This window comes from Lissotriton helveticus, chromosome 4_1 (genome assembly GCF_964261635.1).
Source record: "Lissotriton helveticus chromosome 4_1, aLisHel1.1, whole genome shotgun sequence".
Taxonomy (NCBI): Eukaryota; Metazoa; Chordata; class Amphibia; order Caudata; family Salamandridae; genus Lissotriton; species Lissotriton helveticus.
Window position 1 is genome coordinate 325,031,397 of NC_136063.1, and position 11,844 is coordinate 325,043,240.

At 46.7% G+C, this 11,844-nt stretch overlaps 1 protein-coding gene across 1 annotated transcript in view; it reads right to left on the minus strand.

Annotated features, from left to right (window-relative positions):
* The window catches only part of SLC30A8 (solute carrier family 30 member 8), a 408,809-nt gene extending 398,528 nt beyond the window's left edge, over window positions 1–10,281 (minus strand). Inside the window, exon 1 of the mRNA XM_078685565.1 lies at window positions 9,996–10,281. Coding sequence (XP_078541691.1) covers window positions 9,996–10,072 — 77 coding nt within the window. The 5' untranslated portion in view covers window positions 10,073–10,281. The remainder of the gene's footprint in view (window positions 1–9,995) is intronic.
* Window positions 10,282–11,844: the final 1,563 nt, after the last annotated feature.

An 11,844-nucleotide genomic window follows, 5' to 3' on the forward strand; every position in this document is an offset into this window, starting at 1 on the left:
GCCTTTTTTAGCTAATCTAAGAGCTCGTCTGTCCTTGTTGAGTCTGCCGTCATACCAAGGTTTAGAGTCTTTTGTGGATATCCTGTTCAGTTGTAGAGGCACGGTTGTATCTAAAATCGAGGACATAAAGTTAAATTAGTGTTGTGTCAAAGCGTGAACATCAGTTAGATCTTCCAGGGGAGCAGGAGTTTGACACTGGCGGATGTGGATAGGTCTGTTAGGGTTTTTTTAGATTCCTCATCCATATTTTAGGTCTCGAAGGTTGTACTGAGCGTAGTTTAACTAATTCCTTGATGAAGAAGGTGATGGCATGATGATCAGACCAATCACATGGGATGATTGTGCTAAGCTAGATAGCTTCTGGGTTGTCAAAGATCAAGTCAAGGGTTGAACCTTTAACATTTGTGGGGCTATTGCAGATTTGGGTGAGGTCAAGGACGGAAATGAATGTTTTGAGGCTATTTATTACCAGGTCATTAGGGTCGTTCGAGTGGAGATTGAAATCGCCAAGGAATATTTGGGTAATATTTTGACCAGTATGAGTGGTCACAATATCCATGAATTGCTCGATGAAGGTGATGTTATCGCCTGGTGGGTGGTAGAATATGTGCAGTGAGCAGATTGGTTTGTTATTACTTGTGATATCTAAGCAGAGGTATTCACATGAAGATAGATCTGGTGAAGGTGAGCTGTCCACTGAGAGACTGTTCTGGTGAATGCAGGCAATACCGCCTCCTAGTCTATCAGGTCTGTCTAGTCTGGTGATGTCATGTTTGGGGGGAACCAGAATGTCTAGGATTGGCGTAGATGACTCATTTAGCCATGTTTCAGTTAGGATTAAGAGGTCAGGTTTATGAGTGAGTATTAGGTCAGCTATGTCAGCTGTGTATTTTGAGGCTGATCTACAATTTAAGAGAATGCATTTGAGACGCTGCTTGGTGGTAGTAGGGGGTTCTAGTGTTAACTGAACTTGCATCAGATTCTCTGAGTCAAGGGCCTTCTCTTAGATTCCGGCTTCTAGGAGGTGTGTCTTTAGAGTGCGATGGCAGACCGTGTCGAAGGCGGCTTACAGGTCCAGGAGGATGAGGGCCGATGTTTCTCCATTGTCTAGTTGGCGCCTGATGTCGTCTGTGGCGGCGATGAGGGCTGTCTCGGTGCTGTGGTTTCATCTGAACCCGGACTGGGACGGGTCCAAAATGTTGTTGTCTTACAGGTGGCGGGGCAGTTGCATGTTGACGATTTTCTTGATGACCTTCGCCGGGAACGGGAGCAGGGAGATGGGCCGGAAGTTCTTGAGGTCCTTGGGGTCCGCCTTGGGCTTCTTGAGGAGGGCGTTGATTTCGGCGTGTTTCCAGCTTTCCTGGAATGTTGCTGTTTCGAAGGAGATGTTGATGACCTTCCGTAGTTGGGGTGCGATGGCAGCGTCTGCGTTGTTGAATACGTGGTGTGGGCACGGGTCTGACGGAGATCCTGAGTGGATGGAGTTCATGACCTTGCGTGTCTCGTCGTCGTTGACTTTGGACGAAGATGTTAGGCGGTTGGCGCTGGTGGTGTTCACATGGGAGGTGGGGTCTGGCGTAGTCGGGGCGGTCATGGTGTTAAAGCTGTCATGGATGTCCGCGATCTTGCGGTGGAAGAAGATGGCCAATGAGTTGCACAGTTCTTGTGAGGGCGGTATGTCGTTTGCGCTGGGGTTGGAGAGTTCCTTTACGATGCTGAAGAGCTCTTTGCTGTTGTGTGCGTTGTTATCCAGGCGGTCTTTGAAGGAGGATCTCATGGCTAATCTGATGATGTGGTGATGTCTGCGGGTGGCGTCCTTGTGGGCTGCGTGGTTATCTGGAGTGCGTTTGTGGAGCCATATATTCTCCAGTTTCCGGCATGCGCGTTTAGAGGTCTGCAGCTCGTCGCTGATTCAGGTGGCTCTCTTGCTGGCGTGGTTGTTGGAGGGTTTCTTGAGTGGGGCGAGGGTGTTGGCACAGTCGTCGATCCACTGTCTGAGGTTGTGGGCTGCGGTGTCTGGGTTGGTGGGGTCGGTGGGTGGGTTTTGGGCGAGAGTGGTGATCAGATGGTCTTCTGTGACTTTGCTCCAGCAGAGGCGAGGTAGCTCTTGGGTGCGGTGGTGCGTGGTTGGTTTATTGATGGTGAAATGGATGCAGCGGTGGTCGGTCCAGTGGAGTTCGGTGGTGTGGTCGAAGGTGACGTGGGCGCCTGTGGAGAAGACAGGGTCCAGCGTGTGGCCAGCGGCGTGGGTGGGTGCGGTGACGAGTTGTCTGAGGCCGAGGTTGGCGAGGTTGTCGATCAGGGTGGCGGAGTTGGCGTCGTTGTTGTTCTCGAGGTGGAAATTTGGGTCCCCGAGGAGGATGTAGTCCGTGGAGGCGAGTGCGTGGGTGCTGGCGAGATCGGCGATGGAGTCGCTGATTTGAGCTCAAGGACTGGGGGGTCTGTGGATGACTGTTCCTCTGAGGGTGGTGTTGGGGTGGGTGTGGATCCGAAGTGCAGGTGTTCAACGGTGTTGAGGGTGTCGCCTGCGTGGGTGGCGACCTTGAGGGTGGACTTGTGGACGATGGCTATTCCTCCTCTGATTCCGTTGGCACGATCCCTGCGGGTGATCTTGTAGTCGTCTGGGATGGCTATGGCAGTGTCGGGCGCCAAGGAGTCATTCCACCAGGTCTCGGTCAGGAAGGCCACGTCTGGGGCGGAGGTGTTGAGCAGATCCCAGAGCTCGACGGCATGTTTGCGTGCGGAGCGGGTGTTGAGGAGTATGCAGCGGAGGTGGTTGGGTCCAGTCTTTGGAGGTTTGGTGTCTCTGTCGCAGGTGAAGCTGCAGGTGTGGCAGGAGAAAGGTCCGTGAGTCTGTTTCGGGGCGGCTTGGAAGCAGGTGTGGTTTCGGCCGGCGTTGAATGCGTAGAGGGCGCTGGCGTCGTAGCGGAGTCTGATGTTGTGGCATTCGCGGGGTCCAGGGGTTCTGGCGCTGGGCAGGGTCCTGGTGCGGACGGGCGCAGACGGCTTGTCTTTGGCACGCCTTCACGCTAGCGGCGCGGCCGCTGCGCGGCCTCCATAAGAGGGCGATAAGGATGGAGGAGCAGCTGGGAGGCGGGAGCGGGGTGGCCAATGGGGAATAGGGGGCGGCCGCAGGGACGCAGCAGCGGGAAGGAGCGGGAAACGGCGGGAAAACAGGCGGGTGGCAGGGAGCAGCTACGAGGCAGCTGGCGGCCGTGTGGTGGTGTGGGGAGCGACCTGCCTGCGAGCAGGGTCAGAGGTCGTGAGTGAGTGAGACAGTTTTGGGCAAAGTCCTATGTCCCTCTATATGAACTGAATTGGGGTGGTCCTTTTTTCCTTTCCGTGCAGGGTCGTGTGGAGATTAGTCCTTTCACTCTTTCTGCGTGCCATCTTGCCTGTGAAGGGCAAGAATCGTTTACATGGATTTCAAAATTGAGTCCCTGTAATGCCCCTTTAAGTTATGAAATACATGTGTGGCATTCCATAAGCAGGACTGAGCTGGATGAAGTAGACCTGCGCCTTCAACATAGTACCTATACTAATGGTAACTGGTAAAAGAAACAATACTAATGATGTAACAAATGAAAGAATGAATGATGTCTCTAATGAAACCCCAAATACTAATATAGTACCCTTTGATGGACGCATTCTTCATCATGATAAATCAATTAGTGATTTCTCGTTAAATGTTTTTTCCAAGTTACTCTATGAGTACATAGAAGCTATGAATGTGAGTGATTGTTTTGTGTACATGCAATTACCTTCGCCTTTTTCAGAAGGTGTGACATCATCACCTTCCCTTAACCTATGGTGTGTCTTTCAGCAAACTGACAAGTTTGTTCTATGTTACGGGGAAACTTGAGAATTATTAGTCTAATACAAATGTAGTATTTTCTGAAATTCCTGTCATTAAAGACTTAAACAAAGTACTAACTAGTAAGAATGCACGATACATGGGAGAATGTTTCCATATTACTAAACCCTTAGGCATAGAGAATGCTTATAAGATTAATTTAACCTGTAGTTTGCGAATAGAAGAGAACACTTTTATTGAGATGGTAGAAGATAGAAGAGAGAATTTTCAAAAGAAGGCTGCTGAACAGAAATCACGAGTGCCACCATGGGATTTTAGGGAAGGAAATTATGAGAAATGCCAGACCTGCGCTGCAATGTCCTTGGACTCGTCACAGAAAGGAAAGATTTGTTTACTTAGAACTAAAACTAACTATAATAACTACTTTATAGGTTCAAGTGAGTGTGAACATACCTTCCAAATAACTGGAGGTTGGGGATTGAAAGGGGGAACTGATCCTGGTTTCCCGGGAGTGTATTATGTGTGTGGCAAGAAAGCTTATTATATGTTGCCTGCATGATGGTATGGAAGTTGTTATTTTGCTATTGTTTTCCCAAAGGTGTATCACCTGGACTGAAATAGTCATAAATTGAATGAAATAAAGCAAGGACTAAACACGTAACAAAAGAGCAAGCTTCTCAAAAATAGTAGGTGATATTTTTGATTTTCTAATACTATCAGTTGGAGTTGTTCTGAATTCACACAAAATTTGAAAAATATCCACAGAGTTTGATTGTTTTCCACAGATACTGCTGGTCGGTTCATGATGATTGACACAGAAATGGTTGAAATCACATCAATGGTTATGCAAAATCGACTTGCCCTTGACATCTTATTGGCTAAAGAGGGTGGAGTCTGGTATGTTGAAAGTTCAACATTGCTGCACATATATCCCAGATAAGAGTAAAGGAATAGAGGAATATATTAAGAATATTACAAAATTGCATGAAGATTGGACCCAACTGGAGGTTGACAGTGTTTGGGGAGACTTGGTAAGAGTTTTCCTCTATAGGTAATTTGTTTTCCACCTTTGGAAGTAGTCTATTAAGGAAAATAGTAATGCCCAATAGTTTCTGTAGAAATAAAAGTTCTAATTATTTTGACAACATATAGATGCTGTAAATGGAAAGGTGAGAGAAAAGAAGTGACCGAAAATAAAAGAAGAGCAAGAAAGAGAAAAAGAGAAGAGATAGAATTAGAAGAGATGAAAGGAGAGTATTATTACTTAATTAAAAATTTAGATGAGGGTGCCATAAAAAGAGAAAAGAATAGTGAGGTTTAAAATTGGGTAAAGCTGGCACTTGGTATGGTAGGTATTTTATGATGGCTCCTAAAAGCCATCAAAGGGGGGAATTGATGGAGCAGGATTTCGCAAAAATTAAACCTGCCCAGTGAATATACGTATAGCATGTACTAACAACAAGTAGATGTGGTAAATTACTAACATGCACCCAACATGAACATAGGGAAATTGCTTTGCGCATGCCTGAAATAAACGCAAATAAATTATATTGTAATAACTTTGTGTTTCGAAAGTCACGTGTAGGCCGCATGAATATCAGTGTTTTGCACGTTGCATCCTGCTTTAAAGATTAATTATTAATGAGGCTTTTACATTGATCTAATACTAGGTAATATTAATGGGGAAGTAGTAAAAGGTGGGTGGGAAACAGTGTAGGTTTAATTATCATATAATTAATAAATGTTTGTTTCCATCTACTTTAGTGTGCTGAAAAAAGCCTCCATCTTTAAAGAATGCTTGGGAGGGGAGAAGTTTCCTTGGAGCGAGTCTGCTCTGACATGGGACAAGCAAGATGTACTAAACATCACAGATGGCATGAAGGAGTGAAGGCCAGAGTGTCAGATGACTTCCAACAGTTGTACTCAAACGTGAGACCGGGGATGTGTTCTGAAAAAATATTACATGATTACAAGATACATTATTTTATATGACCCTATTGTCTCTTCATTTATCCCTCCGTTCGGTATATTATTGTTTGGCATAATTATTTGCTGATTCTTTTATCTCTTACGCTATCCACTCCTTCAGCGCATAAAGTCATTGTCATTGAGTTTGAAAATATATATGAATTAATGTTCACTTCCGTGAGATTCAGTGTTTGTAATTTGTGACCAAATGCAGCTGAGCATTAGTCCGCTAATATTTGAGATAAAAAATGGCATTATTAACTTTATCGAAAGTCTGTGATTATTCTACTGATTAAATGGTTAATTCATATCTGCTGTTGTATTTGATCAGTGGCACATCGTACCTGCAAATCTCCGGCATCTGGTGCAAGGGGTCTGAAAGGGTTAATCTCCCTTAGCTTCCTGAGTTTTAGTCTAGAATCTTCAAGACGAGAGAATATTCAAAGTCAAGTAACAAGCCTTGTTTGCCACAAGTTAGGCTTGTCTGGAGGCGGCCGTCCCGACAAACTTTCCCTGAAGTTAAGGGAGATTAACCCTTTCAGGCCCCGAGCGCCAGATGCCGGAGATTTGCAGGCACTGGGTGCCACTGATCAAATACAACAGCAGATATGAAGTACTTCTTTTTTAATCAGGTCAACCATCGATAATTTTACAAGGTGCCGTGCTGTCCTCTCCATTCATTTGGTAACAGGGTGGATCCCTAATTGAGGCCACACACAGACTGTTTATAGTCCTGAAGAAGACCCCCCCACAGACGATAACATTAACGCACTATTGTCGAGGGGTCGAAACACCAACGTATACTTTCAAGTGTCAATGTTCACCCACAACAATTGAGAATAACTAGACTATTCGCCAGTTGGATTGAATCACGCCTATACCTCACACTGTATTTATGTGTGTCTTTAACCCCTTGCCTGCGCTGAACGTTCCGCGCTGGTGCGGAACGTTGTATTGCGCGGGCGTGGCCGCGAAGTTCAACGGACGTGCGCAGCACTACCGAGGTAGTGCACGCGACGTCCGTTGAACGTGGGCAGCACTCAAGGGGTTAATATATGTTCATTCGTTATTTATATATTGTGTTGTGATATGTAAATATTTTTGTTTTCACTTCACCAATGTAAGTGTAATTCAATCAATCAATCAAGAATTTGTAGAGCGCACTACTTACCCTTGAAGGTCTCAAGGCACTGGGGGAAAAGGGGGGCGTTTCTGGTTGAACAGCCAGGTCTTGAGTAGCCTCCTGAAGGTCAGCAGGTCTTGGGTCTATCGTAGGCTCAGTGGGAAGGTGTTCCAGGTCTTGGCGGCAAGGTGGGAGAAGGATCTGCCAACGGTGGTTGTTCTTCGGATGCGAGGGACGGTGCCGAGGGCGAGGTCGGCAGACCGGAGCAGGCGGTTGAGAATGTAGAAGAAGAGTCGTCTGTTGAGGTAGGCTGGGACGGTTTTGTGGATTGCCTTGTGTGCGTGGATGAGGAGCTTGAAGGAAATCCTCTTGTTGACGTGGAGCCAGTGCAGGTTGTATAGTGTATATCTCTGTGTGTGCATATGTTTGTTGTTTTCGCATTTTTGAATACACAATTTCTAGCAATTCGCTGTAAAATAATATACCGACTCAGAAGTATTATAGTTTCTTTTGTTTGAACTTAATTTTCATTGAATGCTAGTCTCATTTCATAGAGGGACCAATTGCACAAATAAGTTATATGCTTTCTAAAGCTAATAAGCGGCAGAACCACTGTTCAGTTAATGTACGAATGCACTAAACTGGGTTACCCAATTACTTTTTAGCCTCTAGTATTAGCTGCACACTTTTTTGGGAACGTTTCGTACAGATTCGTCAAACCGCGCCAAAGATATGGGCACATCAAAAAACACGTTTCCATGGAACCTTGGTCCTAATTATAATTACCTACTGGCGATATATATACACACACACATATACACACATTGTTAATGCAGTTGCCAAGGCTAGACCTATTGGCTCTGCTAATGCTTGTGTGTTATTTAGGCACGGGTGAGAGATTGAGTGATCACAGGATGCTGAGCCGATTCCCACACTCAAACCTGATTCCTCTGTTCTAAGTCTGGACCTCTGGCTGTAGCGTTCCACCCTCTCCTTAACATATTCATGACACTACGTACTTTACTCATTGGTATATATCTGACAATCCACGAATGCATTCTTCGGCCTGGGCTCTGAAAATCTGAGACTTTTGAATAAGTCTCAAGGTCTGGGCGTGTGCAGGGCACATGTCCTTGAGAGCAGTCTGGAAATTATCTGAACTGTATTCAGATACTGCGGCCGCAAGAGGGCGTCGTGGAGCCTTTCTTCCTTGGCATCAAGTACAATAGCAAAGATATCAGTTAGTCAGTCAAAATACTTTATTTCGGCTTTACAGCCATAAAAGCAGAATAAAATATACATACATCAGATGGATCATAAAAAGAATGGAAGTGCAAAAAGGGCAAGTTAAAATATACCATCAAGAGCCAAAATCGATAATATACAAAAATAGATTAGAACAGTGGCTGCCATAACACATGATGGGTAACTACCCGAACCCCCAGATTTCGGAAGCACAAGCATTGGAAACTGACGCTGACCAGGGGCACATATGCATAAGAGATCAGCCTTGTACCCTGGATACGGCTGCACAGAGAGGCTTGTGTAGGGCCACTTCACACGTGTGTACCAACCTGAGACTGATTGCATTCTGTGCACGGCAGGAAGCTGCACACCGATATATGGTGGGAGGCGGGCAGGGGTGGGCCTGAGACCGAGTCTGCACCCTGAAGGTGAAAGCACGGTGTCTTGCAGGGAGGGCTCTTTTATCAGGGAGCATGGGGGGCACTTTAGGCTGACACTGACCTCCAGTGTTGGCTGCAGCTCATGTCTTGGTAGAAACAGGCGGGTCTCTTACCTCGAGCACCAAGGGATTAGTCGGAAGCTTGTAAATGAGGGTGCACAGATCGTTGTCCAGCACGGATCATCCGTGCAGTAGAGGCTAAGCCTGAACCCCCAAGGCGGGTGCAGATGGGGGTTTGAGGGGACCGGGGAAGCCCAAAGTGACGTTGCCTGCGGCGGTGAGAGCATACACGCTCGAAGGAGGGCAGACGGCCTGGTACCTTTATTCACAGTCCTCGGTCCATCCCATCGTGTTAGTGACAGTGTGTGGCCATTGCTGAAATGAATCATTCACTGACCCAGAGACTCACCGGATCCTCCCAGTGACACAAGTGCACAAACGGAGCACGCGCAGCTGCGGGACAATGAAAGAACTATAACAAGTCTCTTTGACATTACCTCAAAGGCCGTGAAGGGCGGCACTGCAGCAGAGTTACAATTTATGTTTTCACCCTGAGGGTGAAGGCAAAAATGGAGGACCCGATGGGAACCCGTCTCGGTACCTGCTTTTTAGAACTTCAGGTGCTCACCCGGCCCACTTAAAGATGTGGTGGCAGCATTTGCGGTAGACGTTTTCATGGTTATTGTCACTACTAGGTGCATAATTGATGTGATAATGCGATGGTGCGAATGGGTTGTGTGATGGTGATGCAGCGATGGTGCATGTGTGATTATGCACTGGTACCCTTGCGAAGTTATACCAACCTTTCGGAATTACTCGGGATTGCACTGGTGCGGGTACAGTTTTGCACGGGCATTTGCGCCACCCGCTTGCACTTGACAGTCAGTACAATTGTAATGACAGCACCCGGAAATGTAACTGCACCATTGTCCCGGTGTAATTGCAAGTAATCCGACCAGCGGGCAGTCAAAGTTAATAATCTGGGCAGTCCCTGGCATACATGGTGCGAAGTCTTAATATGCTCCATACTTTGCGGTTAGCGACGCGCGCAACGCCACCCTCGCCAGGGTTAAGGGTGCGCAAATAGCCGTTTCGAATGTGTACAGGCGCTAGTTAAACAAACCTTTTCATTGGAAGAAATACCGCATGAGCCGCAGCGTGATGGACAGCACACATCAAGGCAATATATAAAACAGGACACAGACTAACGTCATGAAGAACAGTGTGTTACTTTAAAATCACGTCACGCCAAACGCTGCAAAGCAAATTTACGTCTGAGATTCTCAGAATGAAGAAGGAGACGTATTCCTTTCCCAGGGGCAGCCCCTGGGAGAGGAATACGATTTATTTCTATCCACAGAGTAATTTCAAAAGCAGAGACAGTAAATTCTTAGAAATCGCCGTACCTGTTTTTCGTTAAGGACTCGGAGTAGAACTTTGCGGCGCTGCTCCCTACGAGGAACTTTTTCTCCAGACCCTTCATTGCTGGCACGAGAGCCGGGCGCCGCGGGAGACACCCTTGACAGCAAGAGGGCTAGGTTCTCACAGGTGAGAGTGAGGCTGGTGAAAAGCTACAGACGGAGAGTGGTCACAAGCTGGGTCTGCGAACCCGAAGTCGTGGTGCATTCTCCGGCAGAGAGACCTCAAACCTGCCGACTTTCCGTGGACTGAGGGGCTGCCCAGGTGCAGTGGTCTGATGGGCGAACCCGCCTCCCTCCCCTCTGCTCAGGGCCGGCCTCTCCCTTCCAGAGAGGACTCATGCTCGCTCAGGGGGAAAGTCATTAACCTACCGTTTGTTTCAAAGAAACAAACAATGTAATTGCCTTCCAGGCTTAACTAACTCCGTAAAAAGTCGCCGTCACTTTAATCTGAATTTTTTTAACAAAGGAGTCACCTAAAAAAATAGTTTTTCACGGAGTTAGAAATAAATGAAAAGGGCCTCGGCATTATGTGTAGTTTTACAACATTGCGTGTGCACAGGTGAGTGTGTGCCTGCGTGCGTCTGAAGATGATACTGACACATGCTCTCAGCCCAAGTGAAGAGGGCAAAGACTGAATGGCCCCAAAGTCTGAACCACCCCCTTGCCCTTCAGAAGAGCTACAATGCCTAGTGGTGGGAGTGTGTAAGACTAATGCTTTCTCATATAAGGTAAAGCTGTGCCATCCTATCACGGCTGAAGTTTATCTGACGTGCACTGGGATTTTCAAATTGGCTGTATGTAAATGTTACCCACATCCACAGTTGTGGGTGGTTACTTTTCCTGCATGCCTAGGTATTGTAGATTGGTGGTCGGGGGGAGCTAATTCTACTTTGAAGAGATATGCTTTGTTGTACTTCTACCTCAGTTTAGCTTCTTTTGCTTCTACCTCTACCCTCTCCTGTAAAATCCAACTGAACTGTCACAACAGGTGTTAGTATATTTCACCAAGGTGAAGGTGTGTTCGGTGTGGCATGTGAAAAGTGTGACTGGTAGATCAACCTTTATTGAAAGCTATCCTAGTGGTAGCTATGAAGAGCAGCCTTCAGGCTAAGTCTTGGAGGAATGTAAAGCAGCTTGTTTTACCAGTCTATAACCTCTTGAATGATCAAATGAAAGGAGAACCACACCAGGTATATATATAAAATATATGTATCTATTCTAAACACATCCCAATAGTCTCTTTATGAGGCTAGAGGCAAAAGTACATATGAAAACATAATAGCACACAGTAAATTAGCACAATATACTTTGAGCCCTAGGGGTGTACCAAACCATATATTAAGAAAGTGGTATAAGAACCACGACTTGACTAGACACAAGGCCTAGAGCCTGTAGAATTGCTGGGACCACAAGGAACCACCCAAGGTAGTGACACAGGGGACCCACGGAGGACGCGTGCAGTGTGTGAACAAGGACACTTAGGAGATGACTTTGAGCAAACCCCTTTAGACTTAAGGGGTTCTAGGGCCAGCACCCCTGGGAGCACCGGTGTACTTGAGTTACCTCACCCAGGGAAACCGGCTGCATAGGTGTCTTTTGGTGTTGGGAATCGTCATTGATTTCAATGACGATCTGCTGCAAAGTGCTGCTGCCATCGAAGTGGAAAGTGTCCGGTGTGATCAAAACCTGGATTGAAGATGAGAAGAACCTGAAAACAGAGGGGACAGAGTCTGGGTCCCTTGCCAGTGACCAGGGGCACAGTGCCAGGACTGGCAGGGGATAGGATTCCAAAGTATTTGACACCAAACACAACATGTTTCCATGCAGCCATTCC